This window comes from Sylvia atricapilla, chromosome Z, assembly GCF_009819655.1.
Source record: "Sylvia atricapilla isolate bSylAtr1 chromosome Z, bSylAtr1.pri, whole genome shotgun sequence".
Taxonomy (NCBI): Eukaryota; Metazoa; Chordata; class Aves; order Passeriformes; family Sylviidae; genus Sylvia; species Sylvia atricapilla.
Window position 1 is genome coordinate 7,504,399 of NC_089174.1, and position 26,889 is coordinate 7,531,287.

Sequence of the window (26,889 nt, forward strand, 5' to 3'; positions counted from 1 at the left end):
ACATCCCGGCCCCGCAGGGCTGAGCGCCACGGCGGGGGTGGGAGCGGCGGGGAGGGCTCCATCCGGGACCGCTCCCAGCCCCGCCGCAGCGCGGGGCTGTCCTGCCGGATCGGGACCCCTGTCCCGCCAGGATCGGGACCCCTGACCCGCCAGGTGAGCCGCGGTTGGGCCATTCCAACCAGGAATCACGGGTGGACAGCAAAGCGTCCCATCGTGCCTGGGAGGCGCTGGGAGAGGCGCCGGTGGGGAGTGGGATACTGTCGTCAGAACACTGGGATGGAGGAGAGCGATGGGCACCCCAAAATCCCCGCTTCGTCTTCAGACATCAGCTACTCAAACCACTGGCCGTGAGTCTCAGCTGAGGCTCCTCGGCAGGAGCTGTCAGCAGGTTCTGCGTGCAAGAAACTAGCAGCAAGGACTGTCAATTTCCCAGTCCCTCAAGTCACCAGAGAGGACTAAAAGCTCAAAAAGATGGTTCAGGGACAAGAACAGCAGTGCCTGCAATCTGAGCTATCCAGGCTAAATTACCCAGTTCCCTACAGATTTCCGGTTTGTGCTGAGCCCAGTGTGCTCCCCCTGCCCAGAGAGTGCTTCTTCCCCATGCAGCAGGGGTCAGCTCACCTCTCAGCCCAAAGCAGAGGGGTCAGCACGGTCTAAGCAAGAAGCTGTGGCTGACACAGGATTAGTCTGCAGTGAAAACCACATTCCCTGCACCTGTGCTTCCCAAACTTTGGCACAAATCATTCCCAGAATACACTGTGAGATCCTCGGAGCTGAGCATCATCTCACCTTGCTTCTGACTCCCTGTGAGAAACACCATAGGTCCCTCATCCCTGTCCAGGGATACAGCATTGGAAAACATCCCACCCACCCTCAGCTCACACCTGGCAGGTCAGACCCTGCAGACCCAGGTGGGACCCCAGGGGGGACCACAGTCCATCAGACCTGGCTGTCCTGACAGGCTGTGACAACGATGGAAGCTCAGGTATCATCCCAAAAACATGGGGGCAGTGAAACCTGCAGACAGGAGTGGAAACACAGCAGGAACATCAGGTTCAGGGAGGTCAATGAGCCAAACAGGAGCACATGGTCTACCTCTTTCTTAGTTCCTCTTTTTCCCAGCTGGAAGGAGATGTTGCTAGGGCTGGAGTTGAAACTCAAGGTGTCCCATTCTTTATGGACCTAGCAGGAGATGCCAGGACAGCAGGACAGCGACATTTTGAAGAAGTCTTAAAGGATTTCAGTTTTCCAAAGAGACAAAGGAACATTTCAGAAAAATACAGAAGTCTCCTCACCAGGAATGTGGGGAATGTCAGGGAATATTATAAAACAGGATGAAAAGCTGGCCTCAAGCAGCATTAGAGATTCTTGCAGTGGTCTGACAGTCAAGATGCTGAATCCCAATGGAAGACCAATCATGGAAATAGCAGAGTCAGCTTACGTGGTCCCATCCATCTGCCTCCCACCAGAAAATCCAGCACAGCGAGGTCTGCCTGTGCCACTTCCCATAGCCAAGCCCACTCTGTGCCCAGGCATAGACCAAAATGGGGTCCTTTATGTAAAAAACAGCATTCCTGAGGAGCCAAGGCAAGCAAAGTCTTGAGGGACACAGAGGACAGCCACAGATCAGGAAGGATCCAAGGATGCACAAAGGAATCTGAGCTGCTCCATGGCTAAAAGACAGTCCCAAGACCTTTGCTGTAACCCAGGTGGAACGCTTCCCAGACATGGGTCAAACAACTCTTCCTCAGTTTGGTTAATTAACCGAGCATTTCCCGGCCTTCTGAGGGATTTACAGGCACAGGAGCTCACACCCCTGGCACAGCTATTCCAGCTCACGGGAAGTTATGACGGTGAACACACCGGAGCCAGAGTGGTGGCTGCCGACAGCAGTGTCAGGGGCAGAGGAACAGCTCCCAGAGTCAGGCCAAGGAGAAGCCCAGGGGTCAGCAGGCAGCAGCAGGCAGCAGGAAGCCCCAGTTCTACACATCAACCACTTGCAGTAGGAAGCAGAGGCCAGTTACTGGCAGAGCAGTGCCTTTGGCAGGAACGGGCATGTTTGTTCCAGCTTCCCTTCCATGTGAAAGCCCCTCTGTAAGGAAAAGATTTGTCACAGCAAGACCCACTTGGGGTTTTCTCATCTGGGCCTGACTGCACAACAGCCTCGCTGGTGCTCACAGCTGGACATGGTGTGGATGGGGCTGCTCGTGGGTGACTGATGGCAGGCTGATTCCAGGGCTGGCAAAGGCTCCAGCCCATGTTTAGAGCTTCCCAGGGGTGATACCAATGACACTTTGCCCTCAAGACAGTAATTTTGGAATGGCCACTGCGATCACACAAGGATTAACCTCCCCAGCCTTTGGCAGTAGCTGTGCACAGTGGGGGAGCCATCCCCAACAGTCAGGGCTGTGTCCTTCAGAACAACGCTCTAAAATATCCATCTTTCACCAAGCAAACATTCCTTTCAAGTCCCAGCAGTGTGCAGCAGCTGCCCCACTGGTGTTTCTGAGGGAGCTTTTGCCTCAGCAAAGCTCTCCCCCAGTGCTGCTGGCTGATGTGTTTGTGGTCAAACAATCAGCTCACACCTCTCTAGCACTTTGTCCATCTAATTTTATGACTAATTTTTGACTCACATGCGAGTTTTCAGAAAGGGACCTAAAGCCCCAGCACACTTCAGCAACCTCAGCACCTACAGGGACAAACGGCACCCACCCCCAGCCCTATCCAAGACAGCCCATGCCTTGATTTGCCCAAAATCCCAGTCCCAGTGCCTGGACATGTGGCTGCTCAGCCAACACCGCCTTATTGAGCCACAGTTGTGTGCACACAGCCAGCCATGCTCCAGTGCCCTGCCTGGCATGTGACAGGTGACACTGACCCGTGACTGCCACGCACAAGGACTCGCTGCTCTTCCCGCCGGCTGCTCACTGAGTGTTTCATTCCCACCTGCCCACAGGACTGTGGAGTGTCACAAGGCCCCCGCAGGCTGAGAGCACCAAGCAGGGCTGCAGGAGCTGCTCTTTGCTCTCCTCAATCTCCAGAGCATTCCCAGAGAGAGAGGTGGGATATGGCATCTCCTCCCACTTGCAATGCAAAACATCCCTGTGCCAATCCCCACCCAGGACCTTGGCAGAGCTGGAAGTGAGCTGAAGGGGAGCAGTGCTGGAAAAACAGGGAAAGCACTGACAAAGCCACCAGTGCATCACTCCGTGCCACAATGGGCTGAGGAGCCTGGCCAAGAAACACAAATGCTCAATAAGCCATGGAACCCAGTCTTACACAACACCGTCCATGCTGCCAGGAGCCCTTCACGGCTCAGTCCCTGCTCAAGGAGCAGCACGAACCACCTGAGAGCAGGTAAATCCCAGGTGAAGCAGCTGGGCAGGTGTCTGGCTCTGCCAGCACAGCCAGAAAACAGCCAGAGAACAGCCCAAGAACGGGCAAGATCTCTGTGGCTGCTGGCAGTAAGGAGACACTGGGATCTCCAAGGATTTGAGTTCCATCCTGAGCCAGCAGTGAGCACTCAGGGGGGGATGAGTTCTTAAGAAGAGCCAAGACAGATGTTCTTAACTCACAAACTTTCCTTCTGTCCTTGGAGACCACTGATAAAATATCAGTGAACCTTATCAAAAGCCAGTCACTGAGACTCCTGACCTTGCTATCTCTGCCTTCTCCAGCCACTGTGGCCAAAGAAAGAGACACAAGATTCAGGCTCCTTCCCCAGGACCCTGCCTGGGAGATGCCAGCCCAACCCTCAAAGCAAAAACTGACACCCAAAACAGGGAGGGAACAGGGGCTGAGGCTGGGAGGGCCACAGCACAGCAAAGTGAGTTTGCTTTGCTGAGAAGGGCAGGAAGGAAAAGCGTCAAACCACGAGCTCAGCCAAGGGTCCGGCACTGCTTCCTGCCACAGCTCTGCAGAACTTCATTAATGAGCCAACAGCTGCAGCTCCCCAGCCTGTAACAGCGTCCACAGAAACAAAAAACTAATTAAAAAACAATCCCTGCTGCTTAAGCAGGTGGGAAGGCTGTGGAGAGCAGGCAAAGAGAGGCACCTTCACAGTGTGGCTGCAGCACGGCGGCAGTGCCTGAGCTCCAGGGACAGCGTGATCCCCGCCACAGCTTCCTCAGTCAGAGGAAGAGATTTGGGCACACCCAGCTCCTCTCAAGGCAGGCTCTGCCGGTGGGGAAGGATGACCCACCCAAAACTCGCCGGGTCCCAGCCTGCTCCTGCTGCACCTCCCCGTGCCTGGGATCCTGCAGCTACCCAGAGCCATCTGGAGCCACAGCTCCAGACACTCACCCAAGGTCAGGCTGGCAGTGGCCACATGCCCAGGGGAAAAGCAAGGCACAAAAGTGCAGCTCACCAACAAACTCTGACTGTTACCACTTCTTCAATCCCCCACCACATGGACCACAGAATCATAGAAATCTTGGGATTACAGGATGGTTTATGTTGGAAGGGACCTTTCAGCTCATCCAGTTCCAGGCCCTGCCGTAGGCAGGGACACCTTCCACCAGACCAGGTTATTCCAAACTTCATCCAGCCTGGTCTTGAACACTCCCACGGATAGGGCAGCCAGCTCCTCTGGGCAACCTGTGCCAGGGCCTCACCACCCTCACAGGAAAACATTTCTCCTCAGTGCCTCAGCAGCACCTGAGAGTCACCTCTGAACCCTCTCTTTGCATTTAAATGCTAAAAAAAAAAAAAAAAAAAAAAAAAAAAAAAAAAAAAAAAAAATTAGAATTAAAAATGTGCGCTGCTTCTTTTGTGCTAGGAACTGTCCTTACCACACCAACCAGCACCCCCTCATTTTATTTACCTTCTCTTCCCTGCTTCCTGCCATGCAGACACCATCCATCAGATCAGTGCTACCTCTGGCCTAGCACACAGCCCCAGTTTGCAGGTGATGTTTGCAGCCAACCACGCCAGCACCCTGCCAGCTCGCTGCCTTTAACCTGAGGCAGCCCCAGGGAGCCCCCCAGGTGCTTTCAGAGGCTGCCTGCAGAGCACCAGTGCTCCCAGTCCAGGCATTCCATGCTGGGACCACCGCTCCTCCGGCTGCTGGAGCGGAGTGACACCCCAGCGCTGCCGGGGCCAGGAGCCAAGGCAAAACAATGGGAACCATTTACAGGGCAGGAAGCTGCATCTGCTGGATGAAACGCTATCTTCAAACAAGACGTGTTTGGATAACTCCAGTTTCATAACTTGCCTCTTCCGATGTTAGGAAATCACGGTAATAAAAAGAAAACAAAATGGGGGAGAAGAAATTTGGCACGGGGAACATCGGGGAGCAGCTCGAGGTGCCTGGGGAGCCCAGCCTGTGGCATCGGGGTCTGGTTGCAGCCCCTGTCCCAGGATCAAGGTCTGATCAAACATCCTAGGGGAAAGAGTTAAATCTGCACTACTGACCCCAGGGGCACAGTGAATGTTGAGGACCTGGTGCATTACCACTTTGGCTTATCTGATTTTTCAATGGCAATCAAAGCCATCCTGGGGGAAGGACGGCAGCCACGCCGAGAACAGGGGGTTCAGCAGCTCTTATCTTCATCATCTTAAAGATAACGGGAGGGATGGCCTGAAGGCACCCCGGACACCCCGTGGGTGCCAGCTGAGTCTCACCACAGTGGCAGCAGCACTGTGGGGCACACCTGGGACTCCACAGGACCCTGCTCCTCGCCCTGCTGTGACAGGCAGCCCGGCCCACACCTCCCACAGCTGCCACCTCCATAATTTGGGACAAGGAGCCAAAAGCTGAGGTCACCCGGCTCCGCCGCAGACCCTCCCCAGCACCCACCTCCTCTCCCCTGGCCAAATATAAACTTGCTTACAGGAAATGCCTTAAAGAAAAGGCACCTCCCTGCGTCCTGAAGAATGCCCAGAAAATAAACTGTCTCTGGACATGAAGGAAATGGCTTTTTTTTTTTTTTTAAATCACATTGCAAAGCAGCTTTAACCCCTTCAGTCCCTGCTGCAAATGCAGGCCGTGTGGCACCTCAGGGAATCTCGAGGTGTCTGGAACTCTGAATTAATGACATGAGAGAAGCCTCTTGCCAGAGGCTCTCTGTGGCATTGCCAGATCCTGAAAAAAAATGCCACAGAATCTAAACATAACCTCTCTGTCTGGCAAGGAAAACACGGGACCCTCAAAAGGGGCTCAAAAGGGGACCCACTCTTGATTTCACAAAAATCTCTGGCTCCATTCCCAGAGCCGTTGGGCAGAACGGGAACTTGCACAGCTGTTGGCATTGCTGGAGGTCCTGCAGTGCAGCCAGGGGGGCAGGGGGCTGCACCTGTGCCCCCCTCCCCACCCAGACCCTTTCTTCCAGGGCCTTGAGCAGGGTGTGTCAGTCACCCCCCTTCTGAGGGTCCCTCCGGGGTGTGCTGGGATCTCTGGCAGATGGAAATGTGGCTCCTGAGTTCCCTGTGGAGGGCAGGGATGGGGTACCTCGGCGATGCAGCCCCCCCAGCCCAGCACTGCAGCTGCTCCAGCCCTGCAGGGACACACGTGGAAGCTTAGGAAGCACAAACACTGCCTTCACACCAATGTCCTGACACAAGGCACAAGAAAGCAAAAAGAGAAGAAATACAGGAAATCCAGGACGTGGAGAAGCAGCTGCCTCAGTCAGTCAGTCAGTCAAGGACAGAGCAAAGCCAACAGTCCCGTGTGGAGAGGGCTCACTCTCCCCAGGCCCTCCACCACGGGACAGCACAATAAATAAAACAATAAATAAGCTCAGTGCCAGGATCTGGCAGTGTTCCCGTGCACTCACAGGTCACAGACACACGGAGGGTGACTCCATTCTCTCTGCACAACAGAGGACACCGAAGCAGAAGCAAGGCCAAGGGCACAAGGCAAAGCACTCCCTGTGTCACCACCCCCACAGCAACCCCCTGAACGTCCCCTTAATAACCAGGCACTTGAGGCTTTCAGCTTCAGAGGCACTACGTGGTTTGATCCAATTCAGCTGCTGCTGCAAAACGCCTCCAGTGCCTGCTGTGGTCTGGAATTTCTCGGCACAGCAGCGGCGCTGGAAGAGCTGTGTGGAGGTGTGAGGCCAGGCGTGGGAAAGGGAAGCGTGGGGTCAGCTGCCACTTGGCTGGGAAGCAAATGTCTGTCCAGAGCAGCAGCCCGGGCTCACGGTTCAGCAGGAGATCACCTGCCTGAAGAAGAGAGGCATTTTCTGCCTTGTCCCTGATTTTGTACTTTATGTATATCCATTATTTTTAGCTGGGGGAGAACCACTGCTTCCTACATCCTTGCTGCTCCCAAGAATGCAGCACCACAGCTCCCAGGACCTCATCCCAGGGGAAATCCCACAGCCACAGTCCATGGCCCCCAGCGTGTCTATGTGCGGACAGCTCATGCCAGTGGCTCTCGCCATGCAACAGCCATTTGCTTAGGAAGGTGTCCAGAGGCCATGGGGCAGACCTGTCCCCGGAAAAATAGAGCTGGAACACCAGCCCTGGCTGCCCAGACATCCTGCTCTTCCCCAGTGATGAAATGAGGTCAAGTGCACTCTGCGTCACCGCTGTGGTGACGTCCCACAGCCTTGTGACACCTCTGCCCCCCCTGCCCAGGGTCAGTTCCAGTTTCAGCAGGAGCAGCAGAGGGAACCAGCCACCAGCCAACCCTCTCAAACCCCACGGAGCCTCAGAACCACCCCTGCCCCCAGCCTGGCCCACTGCCCCAGCCCAGCCTTCAGCACTGGCAGCAAAGCCTCATCCTCTTCACTCCTTTTCCTTCTTTCTTCCTTTTTTCCTTTAAATGCCAGCTTTCTTGTCCTCTCCACCTGCAGGGCAGGAAATCCCCCAGCTCTGGGACACACAGGACCCCTCAGGCTCAGCACCAGGACACCCTGGGAGAAGCTGCCAGCTCCTGTTCTCACTTAAGCAATGCGACCAAGCCTCGGCTACAGCACCAATGGAAATCCAGATGTTCATCCCAGGACCACGCCAGAAGCCAGATGTCCCGGGATTTATCCTGACCACCCCACCAGCCTCGTCTCCCCTGTAGACCCCCAGGCTTTGACACTGCACCCCTGCTGGGATTCCATGTGCCTCCAGTGCAATGGATAAGAGCCAGCTGAGCCTCTGGGCTGTTAAAGTTGTTCCCAGCACCGGCCGTTAACGTTTGCTCTGCCTGTAACTGGCACGGGGTGACAAGTGCCCCGTGGTGATAAGGGCTCTGCAAACAGCCAGGCCAGAGCCCACGTGGCACGGGGACCTGTCAATGATTAACCCAGCAGCTGCAGGGGACAGCAGCAGGCTGGGGACATGGCCACCCACGGGTGTCACAGCACCCAGAAGCAGGGGACATATGGGGAGCCACTAGGAGCCACATCCCGTGGGATCGGGGTCACAGCTGCATCATCAGGCAACGGGTGATAAGCATGGAATAGGGCAGAGTGAGGCCAGCCCAGCTCCACACTGACAACTCTCATGCAGAACGTGCAGGTAACACACCCCATGAATCAGAAAACAAACAGCAAAAATCCAGAAGCCGCCACCTTCTGGTGCTAGAAAAGTATCCTCTTACTGGAAATGTAGGTTCAGACCCTGTTTCTTTAAATCCCCACGCCCAGCCCCGCAGCCTGGAAAGGTTCACGTGTTCCCGAGGTGCCTCTCCGAATGGCAGGAACCAAAGGGCCATAGCAGCTCAATCATTAACCGTGAGGAGACCCCCGGCCTCGCTGGAATGCGCCGCCGCCAGTCCCCTCCGGAGCTCTGCTCAAAGGTTCACAGGCGCTCCCCTGCCCTGGCCACCAGCCCCTGGAGGCTCCAGCTGCTTTCCAGAACAGCTTTCCTCCAGTGCTAAATCCCCCCAGACGCCTCTGTGACACATCCCAGCAGGGCTGGAACACCATGTGCAAGAAGAGAAGTTGAGAAATAAGAACCCCCAAGTTCTAGGGAGACATTTCCGTGCTCAGTTCACCTGTGACCTGGTTTGGGGGGCTGTTACTCCCCATGGCTCCTCTTGCCTTGGAGTACATTGCCGCTGCAATAGGACCAATTTGGGCACGGCATGGGATGAGAAGACTGGCAGAGCAATGGCATCCCAGCTTTTACAGCCCTCATGCCACTTCTGAAATATTTTACATGCACAGAAACAGCTCAGCTTTCATCCTTGGACTCTGGTAATCCTTGTCACCAAATCCAGTGGGCAGAAGGGATGGAACAACATCCCTGCTATTGGGCTGGGGGGAGGAAAGGAGACCCCCGTGTTAGGAGATGCTCTGCTGGGCCAGGGAGATGAGTCCTGGCAGGGCAGGAGTCCCACTCCACCACAGGACCCCCAAGCTCCCCATACATCAGGGCCACAGCGACCACTTCAAAGGCATTCCCTTCCCCAAAGCCCCGATGCCAGCATGCTGCCCAAATTTGGGGATTAAATTCCCACAGACACCAAATGCAAAAGACCTTCCAAAGCCACACTGAGGGCAAAGGGAAACCCCAAACCCCTGCAACAGGCAAACTGTCTCAGGCTTTTCATGGGGTGATCACTTGAAGGAAGGAAACTTCGTTCTTCTCTCTACTGGCGGTGATTTACCCTCAGCACTGCCTGTACCCTTCAGTGCCAGCCAATTTCCCAGCTTGGTCCCTCTGCCCAAAGTCATGCAGCAACTTCAGCATGCCCTCGGGGAAAGGGCGACCTTTCGTTCCCCCACTCACTTCAATTGACTTTGAGAACCTTCAAATCTTTTTGAAATTAGTACAAAACCAAAGGGAAGTACTGACGTGCCCTTGGGCACAACCACATTTTGTTCTCTTACGAAACTGAACCGCTGGCAGCCTGTCCTGTGAACACACACTGGGGCTTGGGCATTGGAGGCGATGCAGACAAGGAATGCTCAACGGAAGCACGGCTGGATTTATGCAGTCAGTCTTTTATCAGAAAAGGATTTCTTGGAGGAAGTGCGAGCACATGGCACGAACGTGATCTGCTCCTCAGAAGGAGCTCTGATACCTGCTCTGCGCTGGGACTTTGTGTTTTGCCACACACGAAAAATACTGACAAGTTTTCAGGATAAGGGTGGGAGGTAATTTTTCCCCTGCAAGAATGGAGGGAGACTGATGGAGGTGATCCATAGCCCCTGCTCCTGTTGGCACACGTGTGCCAAGAGCAGCAAGGGGCAGCTGCACAGCCACCTCCTCAGCTGGGCTTTGGTGAGAATGCAAACAGAAAAGGCACAAACATTGATAACAGTTCACGTACACAAGTGGAAAAGAGCGTGGAATTCTGCCAAAAATTCACGATATGCACTCCAACACCCAAGAGCTGGATGTATAAAGGTCTTTAAGTAGAAGAGGCTTCTACTGCCCTCAGCACACGGAGCATTTCAGAAGACAAACCACAAATCCAAAAGCACAAAGAGCTGGTGTTTGAGCTCGGCACGATCAAAGAGCCCCTGAGGAAGCAGCCTCTCACCTTGGCAGCACGCTTCTCCAGAGTACGGCTGGGTCACAATGTGATAAATGACACATGCACGGCAAACCCACCCATCCCTACCAACGACAAAGGGCTTCAAAGGAGCCAATCTACTGCAAACATGAGACCATGGCACTGAAAGCCAGGACACAGAGCCCAGCCTCCCCTCCTGCAGTGAGAGGGCCTGATCTGGAGTCTCCTGACATCAGCACAGTTTCTCCAAGAACACACTGACTCTCTGAATCAGATGGCAAATCCGTGTTTTCCCAGCAGCCGGGTTACTTGCACTAATCCCAGGTAGAGGAGGTGAGGAGGAGCCCTGGGAAAACTCAGGTGGCCCAAACTCACATCCCTCCTGAACCATGCCAGCAGCGTGCGGGTCAGCACAGCCGAGCCAGGAGCTGAACGTGCCAAACCCAAACCTGGCTGCTCCAAAGGCAGCTGCAGATTCTCACCCCACACACTGCCCTGACTGACTTAGCCCAGGAATGACAGAGGGGGATCCAGTTACTGCACGAGGCTGTCAGGAGCTGCGTACCAGCTCCAAGCTTCTCATCCTTCCCGGCTGCAGCAACAGCCACCTCATCCAGGCACCGTGTCTGTCCTGACATGGTCACCAGTGCCGGAGCACACACATCCCACCTGGAGGCATTCTGGTGCTGCTTGGATGCAGCGGGGCTGAGCAGATTTCTCTGGAGCCACAGATGAATCACAGAAGCCCATTATGGGTTAGAAAAGCCCACTGAGACCACCGATCTCAACTGTTCCCCCAGCACTGCCAAGGCCACCACTAACCCACGTCCCCAAGTGCCACAACTACACAGTATCAAATCCCTCTGGGACACTGACCCCACCACTACCTTGGGCAGCCTGTGCCAGGGCTGGACAGTCCTTTCAGGGCAGAAATTGTTCCTAATATCCAACTAAACCTCCCCTGGCACAACTTCAAACCACTGTATCTCTCTGTCACACCTCCTGTCTGCTTACTCCATTACACACAGAGCTGTAAGCAATTTCAGGAAGGTATTCTGCCATGCCTGTGCGACATTCGGAGCACAGCCCGAGCCAAGGAGCAAAGACAGCAGATTGCTGGGTACTTTCTCCCCAAACCCACCTCCTGCTCTACACTCACTCCCCGCACCCAAACCGCGGGTTCCCAATTTACCTTCACGCTATGCCCACGTCCAGCCGCGCTCTCGGGGGACTTGTCAGAGGAAGGGGAGGAGAGAGGAGTGTGGAGGAGGATGGAGGCGCAGAGGGGACCCGCGGCGCCCGGGCCAGCGGGCAGCGGGCGGGCTCGGGCAGTGCCAGCCGGGGCTCCGGCTGTTGTCGGTGTGAGCGCGGCCGCGGCAGGTGCGGGGCTGTGCTCGGGGGCCGCCCGGGATCCGCCCTCCCTCCTCGGGATCCGCCTCCCCCTCCCCAGCGCCGCCCGCCCCCGGCACCGCCCCGCGCCCGCAGCCCCCGGCCCTGCGCTGGAGGCGCGGCGGATCCTCGGTACCGCATCGGCCGCGACAGAGGGGAGACGCGGGGATGCTCCGAGGGCTGGAACCCCTCTGCCACGGAGCCAGGCTGGGAGAGAGCTGGGGGTGTTCATCTGGAGAAGAGAAGGCTCCAGGGAGACCTCAGAGCCCCTTCCAGAGCCTAAAGGGGCTCCAAAAGAGCTTGGGACAAGGGATGGGGGGACAGAACAAGCGGGAATGACTTCTCACTGAAAAAGAGAAGGGTTAGGTGCGATATTGGGGTGAAATTCTTCCCTGTGAGGGTGGTGAGGCCCTGGCACAGGTTGTCCAGAGAAGCTGTAGCTGCCCCATCCCTGGAAGCGTCTAAGGCCAGATTGGATGGGGCTTGGAGCAACCTGGGATAGTGGAAGTTGTCCCCTCACAGCAGAGGCTGAAATGAGATGAACTTTAAGGACCCTTCCCACCCAAACCATTCTGTGATCCTGAGCCACATGTGGAACCAAACCCAGTGGAACCCCAGACCCCATCCATGTCCTGCACTGCCCCAGGCCCTGTGCCCCCCCAGCTCAGCCATCCCACTCCCTCCACTCCCAGACTGGCAGCAGCAACTGCAGGGGCTGGCCTGGCCCGTGGGACTGCAGGATGGGGACACTAACAGCTGCCACCTTCCTGCAGGGCTGAGCACCCACAGGGATCCCTCTGGCTGCTCCCCCCACAAAGAGGTGCCCCAGGACAATGTCTGGACACACCTGGCTGTCCCCAGCTCTCCCTGTCTGTCAGACCCAGCAGATGGAACAGCTGGGGTGGAAGCCACAGTGAGGCATTCAGAGGAGCAGTGGGGCTGCTTGCAAGGACTCGTGTCCCCAAAAATCCCCTAGCACTGCTCTGTAGTTACTATTCCAACAGCACAGAGTGAGGAGGAACGTCCTCACGGCACACACACCTCACAACCTCGCTCTGGACCACACAGTCCTGTCACACCAGAGGGGCACAGCCACAGGTGATTTGCAAGAGGGAAAAACGGTGCTTAAAATGAACCTGAAGGCAGAATTTTTGTGAGCAATGAGAGGTGAAAGGGCTGGAGGTCAGCCTCTCCCTCCAGCCCGAGCATGGAGGGAGAGGCAGAGGAGGCAGTGGGAGAAATGGAGGCAGGCACCAACCTGCAGTGCCATGACCAGAAAAGCAGGGGAGAGACCAGGTACATTGCAGAGATGCCAGAAACCAGCTTTCCTCTGGAAATCACTGCTTGGAGGGATGCCCAAGCTCCCAAAATGGGAGAATCAAGTTAAAAAACAGGATTTTTTTCCCCATTGTTTTCGTAGTCTGAGAGGCACATCTCCTTCCTTCCTTCCCAAGCTCCTGACTCTCCTCCCACCAACCTCCCTCCTGCCTCTGCCTCACCGCAGCCCCCCCTGCCCTGGCTCTCACCACGGAGAGAAAGGGACTTCAGCACAGGCTGCTCAATGCGGCTCTTGTTGGCTACAAAATCCTCCTGCAGCTTTGTGCGTGACAGCCCCTCCCCAGCTGGACCCAAGGGGCGGGCAGGGGGTGGCAGGGGGGTGACAGCAGGCAGCCGGTGCCCCCCCCGGGGTAAGCCCCAGCAAAAGGAGCAGCTGTCGATCTGGGGGGATCACTGGAAGGTCATTTAAGCGAGGAGTGAAGGGCTGTAAGCCCCCGCGGGCAGAGGACGGGTCAGGGGGTCCCTGTGTCGGGACCCAGCCAAGCCTTTGACCCCCACAAGACCCAACCCAGAGTGCAGCTCCCCGGCTCATGGGGAGGGACAAAAAGGGACAGAGGGCGAGCAAAGCCTCTGGAAACACGCCCAGGGTGCAGAGCCTGGGCGCGCTGACTGACCCCCAAAGGCAGGACACCAAGGGATGGTTGTTTCATCCGGGTGGTCCCCGCACGGTGACATCCACTGGAAAAGCGGCGGGCTCAGAGGATTCAGGCGTTTCTCCGCTCGCTCCTTGCGTGAAGCCGGTGCAAGGGAGGGTGTGGAGGCAGAGAGCAGGAGATCTGGCGGAGATGCTGAGCTGGAAAGAGGCGGCGGCAGCGCGGGGCGGCCGCTGCCAGCGGGGCCCGGGGCTCCCAAAGCGCGACCCCCGCCCGGCCCCGCGGGACACGGCTCCTGCTGCTCCCGGCACAGGAAACCCGCCGGAAGAGTCACGGCAAGGAAACGGCGGAAAGGGGCAAAAAACTACCCCGAGTCTGCGGGAAAAACGCGTTTGCTCCAGTAGGGAACCCCCCGCAGAAGGGGAACTCACGCACCCCCAGCGGACACATCCTGCACCACCACGCCACGGCCTTTTCACTGCTGCTGTTTTCCAACAACCCGAATAAACGCGGGAGAAAAAAAAAAAAAAAAAAAAAAAAAAAAAAAAAAAAAAAAAAAAAAAAAAGTTACAGTTTTTACAGTTTTCTTTCAGGTATATAAATACAAACAGAGCCCAGAAAGGCACCCAGATGGGGTCTGGGGCATGTGTGTCACAGCCAGCTTCCAGAGGACTCCTGCTCTGCTAATGCATTATCCATGGCTCCTATTTTTCCACTGCTGTGGGTGGGGAACAGGAGAAACTCGTGTTATTTTCACACGAAGGGTTTCACTCCCTGGCAGAGCTGGCCCCTCTGGCACCTTGCCCACCTCGGAATGCCCCATTTATCTCTGTCCAGCAGCCCTAGTGCAGAACACTTGTTGGCTTTTCCCAATCCCCACCTCTAAAAGCAGAACCCAGGTGCCATGCAGCCCTTCCAACCACTGGGTGCCCAGCAAATCCCACAAGGAGCCCCAGGCCCACAGGGCCTCCCCAACACCCCTAAGAACAGTGAATCTGCAGCACAGAAAGCCCAGAAACCACCTTTGCCCCATCCACTTGGAGCTTCCAGGACCACAGGGATGTTTCAGCCCCTGGCCTCAGCACTGAGCCTCACACCAGCAGGAAGTGAGCAAACCAGCTCCAGCCAAGAAGAGGAGGAGGATGGCTTCAATGTCCCTCATGAGAGGAAAATCGGGACAAGGAGGCCGACTGGCAGACCCGAAATGGCAGCTGGAGCCATGTTGCCAGCTGCACGAACACAGCAGGCGAGATCTCACCAGTGCCGAATTCCCCAGCTTCCAAAGGAGGAGGGTGAGAGGGAGGAAAAGAGAAGCTCAGAGACACACACAACAGCATCATTCATGGGAGCTGGGTTTGTGCAACAAGGGTCCTGTGTCTGGCTCGGAGCTCCGGGCAATTAAAACAGCAGCCACAGATCTAGGAGAAACAGCAGGAATTTATCCGAGGAATCCAGATTATGTGGCCACTGCTGAAGCACAGCAGAAAGCCCCCAGCTCCTGGAAGGAAAAAACTCTGGCAAGTGATGAGCAACCAGCTCCATTATCCAACTGTTCCTGCCTCACCCACCCGAGTCAGAGCCTCCTTTCATCACATCGAGGTGGGAGGGGGGATTACTGCTGCTGGCCCTGCCTCCAGACAGTCCCACCAAGGGGAGGGTGAGGACCCCGGTCCCCAGCCCACACGTGGACCTGGCTGCAGCAGGCAGGGGGGAACAAGGGGCTTAGTGCTGCAGGGCTGCTCGGGGGACACAGGACAAGCCAAGCAGTCTGTGGTCCCAAAGATAAGGGTGCCACTTTGCAAGTCTAAAAATGCGGTTTTCCATTCTGGTTCATCCTTGGAAGCACACACGGGGTTACCAGCACATGTGAAAAGAGACAGGATGCTGAGCAATCTGATGAAAATCTTCCTGGCAGGGCTGGCTCCTGGGAGCAACCACAGACCCTCCAGGAGACCACAGAGAGGATCTGTGCTCCCTGCTCTCATGTGGATGACCCCAAAACAATCTGTCCCCTGCAGAGATTTTGTCCCCTTATCCAAGGGGCCAACAGCCCTTGGCTACAGCTTGCCCTGTGTGCCCAGCACTGAGCTAGGCAACGTCACTGGCATGGGATCCAGCTGTGGGAGACCTTTAGAGAACTCCACTTCCCCCTCGCCTACAACAAATTAAGCTTATCTTCTCATCCCTGAAGAATAGCCCCTGTCCAATCAGCGTGTTTTGGGCCGTTCCTGAAGGGATCATTTATCAGCAGAAAGAATGAGTCTCCAGGTGTGTGGTGGAATTGTTCACTAAGCATCACAGCCGATGGAGAAACCAGCCAGCAGCAGTTCCTCCTTCACACAACCCAAAATAAATGGCTTTCAAGATCATTACCCACACCCTGTTATCACAGGCATCTTTACAAGCCACATCAAACCAGTTTTAGCACTGGAGTTCCAAATGAACAAAAACTCCTGAAGCATTTTCACAGTCTTGACAAGATGACTGATACAAGCATCATTAAAACACTATCAAATACAAAATAACGCACCTTCTTTGACGAAAAGTGGAAGTTATTTTCACCTGACCGACCCTCGGACAGATGATCTGCTTTACCAGTCGGCTCAGAACAGTCCCCCCCAGTCGGCTTTGGGACCAGAGTCACTCAGACACGACAGACAGCCAGGCACGGCCCAGACCACCACCAAAATCGCTGGAGTTTTGAAGGAAAGCGGAGCCCGAGCCCCTCAGCCGCGTCCCCATCCTTTGCATCCACCGCAGTGACACGCACGGAGCCCACGCTGCGCCGGCCCCGTCCCTGGCCTGGCCGCGCAGCAAACGCGATGTCCCCGCTCTCGGCGCTGCCCCGCACCGGGCTGTTCGCGGCCCCCGCACCGGGCTCGCCCCCGCGGCGCCGTGTCCCGCACTCACCTGCCCGCCCGCGCCGTCCCCCCGCGCACGGAGCCGCGGCCGCGGCGCGGCGGAGCCGCAGCCCCAGGGAGCGCCCGGAGCCCCGGCGCGGAGCCGCGACCCCGGCCCCGTCCCGGAGACCCATCGCTGCTCCGGCGGGATGGGCGAGAGCGGCGGCTCCTCCCCGCCGGGATGCCGGCACGGGACCGGGGCCACTCCCGGGGAACGCCCGCTCTCCTTCCGCCCGTTCCCCGCAGCCCCCGCGGAGCCGCCCCGGCCGCGCCTCCGGCCGAGGAAGCCGCTCGTCCTGGGGGATGCTCCCGCCCGCTCCCCGCGGCATCCCCGGGACGCGTCCCCCCGGGACCTCGCTCAGCCCCTTCCCCCAGGGTCGGGCATCACCAGGGGCCAAGGTGAAGGTGATGCTGAGCCACGTGTTCCACCTGCATCCTCCCAAAACTGAGTCACCCCCGCTCCGGTGCCACCCCGCGCCTGGGCGCGCTCGCTGCCGCCTCCGCTCGCGGGGGCGGGCGGATGTTCAAAGCCCTGCGGACGCGCCGGGCAGGACTCAGGGGCTCTTCATTAAGAGCAGAAGAAATTAACGTGATCAGACTGGCCTGCCAACGCCTCACACTGCTTTTTCCCCGTCTGACCTCTCGGGCTTTGAAAACAAACTCCCGTGAGCATCACACAGCCCCAGGAGGCTCCCACAGTCCCATGCCTGCTCCTTTTGCACCAGCTTTGCCCAGAAGGACAGAGGGGCTACTTCAGGCACACAGTTACCTTCTTGAGCATGTTAAGGCAGTTTGCATGTCAAAGCGCTGACCAAAGAAAAACCATTGCCCAGCAAAACCTTTCTGCCAGTTTTATGTTCTCATGATAATTTCAGGGAAATGACCACACTCGAAACTTCCCTCTTGATCCTTTCAGTCTCATGCAAACCACCAGAGGATGCAAAAAGAAATGTACTTTCCTGCCTGCAGTTACTTTCCAGTCAGCCTCAATCAGTCCTTGCTGCCATGAGAAAAACTTGGTGACATTCTGGGCATGAGTGGCTAAAGGGGCCTTCTTCCTGCTCATTCCCTGTACTCCACATGCTATGAAGCTCACCAACACAGAAAAACCTTCTCTCTAACCCAGGCTCTTCCCTTCTGGCCTTCAAAGAAAATCCCCCAACCTGTGAGCGGATCCTGCTGTCCAGAGGGGGGAATCTGTATTTTGTTAGCTACAGGAAATGGGAAAACTTCCAGCCCTGGAATTAAAGCCCAGAAGGAAGGAGCTGAGCTGGGGGAGGGGTCTCTGCCATTGCAGCAGTCATCAGGGGGTCAGAGCTACACAGATTTTACAGGCAGAGGGACACAAGAATGAGAACTGGTGATTCATCAGCCAAGCCTGAACCCAGGAGAGCAGGGAAGAGGAAGAGGAAGGAGCAGCACAGAATCCCCTCATCACATGTCCCACCAAAACCACAGATAATCACATTCAGTTCAGCTTTTCTACTTCCCACCTCTCTCACCCACACCCAACCCCATGACTGCCTTTTCCACCATGTAAGAGCAGCAGTTTCTCAACGAGTTCAGAAGTGCCCACAATGGGTTCTTGCTGCCACGTCCAGCATCCCACTCACTCCATGGGGCCCCTCTGATCTCCCGGGCTCTGGTGCCGCAGCCAGAGCATGGCCCCAGTGCCAAGAGCAGCAGCACTGGCCCCTGCATGCCCACACATCCCAGGACAGCCCCCTGCTAGCCCCCAGCCCCTCTCCCTTCCAAAACATTCAGACAATGACAAAACCAGATCCCAGACCCTGTTTCTCCCACAAAACCCAGGGAACCACACAGATGGGCTCAGGTCAGGTGAGGAACCGGGGCCTCATGCCACAAACCCACCAAGTCAGTTAGGAGATTTTTGTGCAGGGAGAGAAGAACAGCTCAGCTGTGACAACACATCAACAACAGCTAAATTTAGCAGGTTATTTTCGGTAATCCAGATGCTGGGTAAATACGACCTTATTATTTCATGCCGGGGCAAAAGTTCAGCTGAGTCCCTGGTGCTGCTTTTCCCTGTTAGTTCACCACATTCAGCCGCAGGAGCACACCCTGAAACGCTGCAATGTCACCACTGTCTGGCTGTGCTGGCAGGAGCCACCAGCTCTGTCCCTGTCCTTTAGCAGCAAGAGGAGCCACTGCTCCATGACATGGGCAGAGCACCTCCTGATCCCTGTTGGAGGGGCCTGGTGCTGCTGTTGGAAGGAATTTGTTCTGAGGATGCAGTTTTCAGGTGCATGGCCAGGCTGCGAGCCTTTCCTTTCTTCAAGCTTTTCCTTTCTGCTCAGTCCAGAACAATACATGGGAAGTGAATGCTGGGGAGGAAGCAGAGGGTTAGGAAATCCATGGAAACCCGACCCAGCTGGGATTGTTCCAGTGGTATGGGGCTGTGCACCGGCTCTGTGTCCCACCTAGCCGAGGGTGCTGCCCTGGAGGACTGCAGGGTGGGCCAGGGAGGGCTCGGAAGTGGGGCAGGGCAGCAGGAGGGAGAATAGGAACACAGGATTCCCCAAGAGCTCCACGGCTGAAACATCACCTCCACGAAGGCAGACGAAATCCAAGTTGTTTTCCACCATCACTGCTGCAGGAGCTGCCGTGGCACACCCAGGTATTTTAGTGCTGGGGGAAGAAGGCACAGGGACCTCATCCAGCCGGTGTTCAGGGAAGGGGATGTGGCAGCACAACCACGACCCCAAACAGGGGCTGGGAGTGGGTCTGTCCACGCCTGGAAAGCAGCTCAGGGAGTTTGCCAGGTGTGCTGGGAAAGCAGCAGTGCTGAACAGCGAAAGTCAGAGGTAAGCTCTGTGAACTGATGGAAGAGACACTTTGCCAAGAACTACTTGGATATACCAGAAACAACTCCACCCTGCTCATGCCACTGTGTTGGGAGCTGAGGTCCTTGTGTCACCATCCAAAGAGACGGAAAAACATCAAAACAGAAGGGAACGGTGTCCCCCAAGCCCACAGCCTGAATGACCCCTTTGTCCAGGCATCTTCTGGGGACAATGAGTGAAGAGGACAGCAGGCACCTGCCCTGGCCCCTTCCCAGTGGAGGGCACAAGCTCCCTGCAGGCTTGCTCCCCATCCAGTGTAATCCATGGGAAAGGGAGAACTCCAGCCTGCCCCAGGCACTGTGCTGCTGCAGGTCACAGTGACACCAGGAGCCGCTACAGCCCCGTCATCACATCAAGTCACAGATGACAAATCCCACAGTGAGAAACTGTGCAGCTGCTCAGGACATGAGGCTCCTGCTCAGGACATGAGGCTCCTGCTTCTCCTGCCCCCAGAGCCCACGGCTGCCCAGCATCCCTCCAGCAGCCAGGGCTGGGACAGGGACATGTGACAGGCAGGTGTCAGCTGGGGTCATGTGAGTGTCATTGAGCCTTCACCAGGAGAGACCTGGATCCTACACCAGTTTTAACCAAGGGGAAAACACCTATGAATATTCTTTGCCCCAAAATCCCATCACAGCGTGATCCATAGGAGCCTTCCCTGCCCCTTCCCTTCCACAGAGCTCTTTAACTCTTTTTAACAAGCTCTTGACATTTATGTTCTTAATCTCTCCCATGCAAGGGCCAGAGACCACCCAAGATACCTCTGGGGCTCTCTGACAAAGCACCTTTTGTTTCCCAGAGCTCTCCTGTGCTCTGGGCTCTCACTGGCCAGACTCAGAGCTCACTTCACCCTTACGTGGATGAGAACACAAGGCCCTCAGTGCATCACCCTTTGGGCAGGGAACTTCCTGGACATCCCCAGGCACATCCAGTGGGCTCCCTGCATGGTGGGTTTCCCTTTTCATGGTGCCAGGGCTCCAGCCAGCAGTGTGGGCAACCCCACGGCCCCCACCTCTGACTGTGGAGCCACCATCCATGTCCTGAGCCCTGTGCCCCAAGATGCAGAGCCACCCTGGCTCCAGGTCCCTCCACTTCCAGGGCCACCAGAGCCAATGGCCACCCTGTGTAGGACGGGACAGGTTTGACTCTGGGGATGTCACTGCACAGAGATTCCCATGGCACCAACCAGTGGGATGATGAAAGGCGGGAGCTCTACCCCACAGCCACAGCCCGATCCCTGGTTCCTGATCCCGCTGGCACACACACCCTCCCTCTCCTCCTCTGGCTCCCAGAGACCATCACCAGCCCCCCAGCACCAACAAACCTCTCATGGCAGGACAGCCCCAAGCCCAGCCTCTGCCTCCACCTTGGCAGAGGTTTGATCAGCCGTGCACAATTCCCATGGATCAGCCTGCAGCTGCCCTGCGAGTCCCTCCTGCCCCACAGTCAAGGCTGAGACACTCCAGTCACACAAAGCCAAGGGACTCTGAGCCAGGGGTGGCCTTCCTGCCTGTGGCACTGCAGTGCCATGGCTCCGGAGCTCTCTGTGGGAGCAAGATTCCCTGCTCAGCACAAAGCTGCTCACCACAAAGACAAGAGGACTTGAAAAGGAACAAAGGTCCCTTTGCAAATATATTCTCTTGAAAATAACAGTTTTGGGGGAAAATCACACTGCTGGCAGAAGAATCCAGCAACAAGACACTCCTCTTCCCACGACCCCTGTTCACCCCACAGCAAGGGCACTCCTGCCCCAAAAATTATTGCTGCAGCTTACCTGCATCTTTTTTATCTTCTAAGAACGTGAATTTCTGTGAAAAGAGAGAAAGAAAGAAAGAAAGAAAAACAGAAATATTTTTTTTTAAAATCATTTTGACTCTCACATTTGTGGAATGCTACCCCTTCACATCTGGGCTTGGTCTCTGCTCCAGCCTCCCCTCTGCCCAGAAGTGACCTGAGACCAGCAGTGCTGATCCAGAGCTGGGACCAGCCACAGGACAAGCAGGGCCCTGGCAAAGGCTTCTCCCAAGGGCATCAGCCCCACTGGTTTTAAAACTCCATGGCCATTCCCAAGGGCCTAGAGCACTGGGCAAGCATGGTGTGCCCCGCACGCACCCACCACCCCAGCCCCTGAGGAAAGCCACGAGAAATGGGATTCCAGCAGCACAGCCTCGGCAGCACTGGGGAGACAGCAGCAATTTGAAGAGCTGGAGGAGCAGAAGAAAGTCCCCATTCCCGGTCCTGAGGTGAGCACAGAGCCCAGGATGGTCCCCAATCCCTCTCTGGGTGCAGACGAGCCCTTCCAGCGCTGCCGCCCCAGAGGTGCCGGCGGGATCACCGCAGGAATGTGCTGTGCTGCTGAGCTGGACTTTCCCACGGACCCCCGGGACCCCTCTTCCTGCCGGGGCAGCAGGGCTGAGGATGACCCGGGGAAGACAGGCTTAACCATGTCTCTGCTGCTGTGCTTCCCACAGCACCTCCTCCCCGAGGGGTGCCATCACCAGGGCTGGAGTCATGGCTGCGGCCTCACAGCGTGCCCGTGTCCACAGGGGAGGTCACCCAGCTCCTCTGGATCCTTTGGCATTGCCCAATCTGTTCCCACACCTTCCTTTTCCCATGAAATCTTCCACCAGCCACAGATCCACCTCGTTTAACCTGGAAAGCTTTAATCCCACAGACAGAGCCCAGCACGGTTCTCCCTGTTCAAGAAATTCCTCAGAGAGGAAGGTGAGAATTCCTCGCCTGTTCTTGGTGAGCAGCTGAGCAGCACTGGCATGGGGAGGAGAGCCAGTCCAGGTTCAAGCAGAAGCCTCAGCCCCTACAGGAGACCACTGATGTCCACTGAAGGCAACCAGGCGACAGGCACCCTGGCCAGCTGGGCCACCAAGTTGGCCAAAGAGATGGGCTGAAGCCAGTGGACTGCTGGGTGCTTCCAAAGAGGCTGAAACCCGTGGGCACCAGAGTCTTTGCAGGCCAGGCTGGAGCCATTCCAAGCTGCAGCTCTGCCAGTGGCGATGCAGGAACCGGTGTCCACATCCACCACCAGGATGACGGCAATGCCAACACACAGCACACAGGGACGAGCAGGGTTAATGAGGACATCTGAGCTCTCCAGAGACAGCGGGGACGAGACAGCAGGGACAAGACAGCCACTAATATTACCAATGAATTTCACAAATGTCGTTTTTAGACTCAACTATTTTAAGCATTGCGCTGAAAGCCCGGGGGACAGCGTGCATTCCACATCCATTTCACCACAGCAGATCCACTCACCCAGCACAGCCTGGTGTACAGCATTGCCTGAAAAGTGGATTTTACCACTTTTCCCAATCTGAAACTCCCGAAATTCACACCAACTGTAACAATCTTCCCAGCTCGCCTCCCACCACACTGCATAGGCTGGGACATAATGAACCAACAGTGGTCAGGAGCAGGCAGAGAAGAGTCGTTTGTAATTAAGGTGACAGATGAAGAACTGAACCCTAATGAAAATTCTCAGATGTCACGCCATGAGAACTGCTGCAGAAAATGAAAAACTGGGAGCCCTTGGCTTCGCTGCTTCTTTCTCACCCTGCTCACAGCTGACTTGACCCTCCACAGCCACACCACGGGTGACCCGAGCCTCTGGGTTCGGAATGATGTTTCGGCCACACCATGAAAGCAGGCACGGCAGGAGCCTCTTGGCATGTGCTGACCACCTTGGGGGCTGAGGGTGCACAGACACACAGACACATACAGAGCCCAGCACCGCGCTCCCCGGGCACAGCCCCCTGCCCGCCCAGGGCTGTCGCTGCCGGGACACGGTGACCCCCAGTAAAGGGCGAGCTTAGGGCACAGGGACCAGCGCAGCCAAAATTAAAACCTCTCGCATGCACGTGGGGCTCGGACACCCCTCAGAGCAGACGTCGACACCGTGACCAAGCTGAGCCCCGCCGGGACCGCGTCCCCAGCGCACCTTCCAGAGGCTTCTGCAGGGTGTCAGGGACGGGGACCGCGGAGCAGCGCTCCCTTACCTTGGCTCTTTTGAAGCAAGCCCAGAAGAAATCCAGCAATGGCATGATGTGCGGGCGGGGGCTCGGCAGACCCCCCTAGACCGCGGCGCTGCCCCCGGCGGCGGGGAGAGCCCCCCCGGGCACCCCCATGGCAGCGCGGCGGAGCCGGGCACAGCCCCGTGCGGGCAGCGGCGGCCGGCGCGGAGGGACGGAGGGACGGAGGGAGGAGCAGGAGGCAGCGGCGGAGGCGGGCCAGCATTCAAACCCTGCACCGTTATTCAGTTGGTTGGGAACGGGCTTGAACGCGATTGAAATTCCCTGAAGATTGCGAGTTTTAAACAGCTCCAGGTTTTCCTTCCTGCCTCGAACGCAACGAGCTGCTCCCCATTTCCCAGGCAGTGGGAAGGGGTCGAGGCGTGACCGGCACTCCAGAGCAGGAGAAGGGGAAGTTTGGCTGTCAAAGGCACATGTACGACGTCAGAAACCCAAACCCTGGATGGTTCAGATTGTCACTCCGGTCCTGCCCGAGCTGACTGGCAGCTCCTGGCACTCTGCGACGCACAGGGTGTACCCCAGCCATGGTGCCAACCCTGGGTGCTCAGGTGCTGCTGGCCTCACCACGGGCAAAGCAGGCACCCCTATCACAGAGCAAGGGCACCCAGGGCCAGCAGGGGCACCCAGGGATTCCAGAAGGGCAAACAACACAGGAGAATCCACCCCAGCCACCAAATACGGCTGAGCCCTCCACTCCAGCTACCCACAGCACCTTATCTGCCTTCTGCAAACATCATCTGTTCACAAGCGGCACAGTAAAAGGTCACATCACAAACATTTTTGCCAGCCCCTCACTCACAGCCCCCTGGGCCAGGATTCTTCCTGCAGGCACATAAAAACACCCCACAAACTACTGATCTTGTTCAGAAGGAGCAAGAGCAAGAAGATCCACAGTGATGCCTGGGCTCAGCCCTGCTCCCACAGGACCCTTGGTGGCTGTCACCCACTCTGGAGTGGCATCAGGCTCTCCAGTGGCATCGCTCCTGCCCACTGCCCATCTCAGGCTGGTGTCAGCTCCACTCTGATGGGACCTGAGGGCGGGAACACGAGCCAGAGCACAATGGTTCTGCTCAGGATGTGACATGGCTGTACCCAACCCCCAGCAGCTGGTGCCTGTGGAAGCTGTGTCCAGTGCCATGTATCGGACAGGGTAGGCCAGAACAGGGTGCTGGGGCCCCATAGCATAAGGACAAGGGGGATAAGGCAAGAACAAAAAGCATGGAAGGCCATGGCACAGCTGAGCTGGAGCAGATGCTCCTGCCTGGAGGCACTGCCTGCATCCAGCAGACCAGACCAGAACCAGGGCCCTGGAGTGGCAGCAGTCCCCTGGTGGCACTGGCACAGCTCTGCCATAGCCTCACTGTGGCCCCAGCAGCAGCTCACAGGCAGCATCAGCTCTGGCTTCAGCTGCCTCCTTCCATCTCCCCCTCACTCATTCCTCAGTCGGCTCTGGCCACGCTCCCGGCCTTGGCACCAGCTGCAGTCCTCACCCTGTCCCCTGCATTACTGGTGCTACTGGGCCAGTGCAGCAGAGCTGAGGACACCAAGGCACAGCACATGCTTTGTACATCAATCCTTTTTCTCCTCCCTTAAAAAACCCAGGGCTGGGAAGACAATCTCACTTCTATGGCACGTTGCCCACCAGGGTCACTGCTCCTAGCAAGGATTTTCCCAGAATTTAAAGCCGAACACTGCCCAGCAGCCACCCACCCTCCATAACTCATCCACTGCTGCCTCAAGGGCTGCAGGTTTTACCCCAAGGACTTGCAAATAATTCCTTGCAGGGATGAAGGCAGCTGGGACACTGCCCACTGCCAGACATCCCCATTCAGCTCACTGGGCACTGCTGTCATAGGGCTGAGGCTGCCAGGGGTCCTCCACTGTGGCCAGGACATGGAAGGGCACTGCCAGCATGGGATCCTGTGAAACGCTCTGCCGTCGTTATTCCAGGGAGTCCAAGGAGACTCTTCAATGATTCTACAGGCTCTGGGACATCTGGGCCAGGGCTGGGGCTGAAGGGAGCTCTTACAGGAGGGACTGTCCCTTCAGAGAGGTTGACACTGCCAGGCTTGGTGGCACTGGGCTCCTCTTCACATCAGGGGCTCACTCTTCAGCACCGTGTGTTGTTCTGGAGCAGCCATAACCCTGCCAGGACCCAAATAATTGCCCCTGCTTGTTCCAGTGGCATCAGGTCCTGCTCCCACTTCCTCCAAAAGCCAAAAAAGCCAGGCTAGCATAAATAGAAGCAGCCTGTCTCCTTCCCAGGCCTGGGAGACAAACCACAGCGGTTTCTGCATACTTGTGTAGCTTCTTCCTACCCGGTCATTCCAAAAGCATTCCAGTAATGCTACATCTTGGATCCTTTCTCAGCATGCCAGGACACTATCCTCAGCAGGAATAGCTCCTGGGGACTGGATCCCTGGGGAAGTGGCAGGAGCTGTGCACACCAAATGGGTATTTCTGATGAGTAGCACAGGTACACAGACCCCACTGCTGCATTTGGCTCTTCCCAAAATTCCTAAGGTACCTACTCCACAGGCAAGCTTACAGGACAAGCAGATGCAATATCCATTCATTCTATAAATATGTCTGTGTGTGTGACTGTCCTCCTCAGACCCACATGAGAACCCATTTTAAACTGGAGTTAATTTTGAGAAGCTGATTCTAAGGAAAACATCACCCTGAACACATTCACTTAGAGCTCCCCACTGCTGCCCACAGTGCCCAGAGCCGGGACAGACCCCAAAGATGCCACCAGCCAGCCCCAGACTGCCACACACATCCCGCCTTCTCCAAAAGTCATGGGACAGAGCCGGTATTTTGGAGGACAGGTACCAGCCTCTTCCCACAACAGATCATTCCCTGGAGGATCCCGTGTCCCCGCGGCCGGAGCTATTTCTGTGCAGTGATGAGCTATTGCTGTCCCGGCTGTCGCACAGGATCAGTGACAGCTCAGGCTGGTGGCGGCCCGCCCGTGTCCCCGCTGGCACCGTGGGGTGTGAGCGGGGGGCTCCTCTCGGCCAGCCCAGCCTGGAGCCGGCGGCACACGGGGATTTTCCACTTTCCGCCGTGCAAAGGCATTTCCCGAGGCTGGGAAGGGCGCAGCTCCCGCCGAGCTGGCGTTTTCCCATTAGCATAGCGGGAACAGGGACCCTTTTCTTCTCCCGACGCCGGACACGGGGCGGGTGCTGGCGGTGCTGGGGCTGGGACACCACGAGGGCGGTGAGAGAGGGACGGGGGGAGGGAGAAGACGGGGAAACTGCAGCCCCCGGGAGCAGCAGCGGAGAGGCAGAGAGGGCAAGGACAGGGCTGAACCCCGCCGTGTACCCCCGAGCGAGGAGCTGCGAGGCTGTGCCCGGG

The 26,889-nt window shown here is 56.8% G+C and overlaps 1 protein-coding gene across 2 annotated transcripts in view; it reads right to left on the minus strand.

The window, feature by feature from the left end:
• STARD8 (StAR related lipid transfer domain containing 8) overlaps positions 1–23,623 on the minus strand; it is a 42,744-nt gene extending 19,121 nt beyond the window's left edge. The window contains exons 1-2 of one of the 2 annotated variants that reach the window (XM_066339658.1): positions 23,497–23,623; positions 21,261–21,294 (exon numbers count right to left, since the gene is read on the minus strand). In XM_066339658.1, coding sequence (XP_066195755.1) covers positions 21,261–21,294; positions 23,497–23,541 — 79 coding nt within the window. In that variant the 5' untranslated portion in view covers positions 23,542–23,623. Of the gene's footprint in view, positions 1–11,594; positions 11,778–21,260; positions 21,295–23,496 lie in introns of those variants that run through there. The other variant, XM_066339660.1, reaches the window with a different exon arrangement.
• Between the last annotated feature and the right edge of the window lie 3,266 nt (positions 23,624–26,889).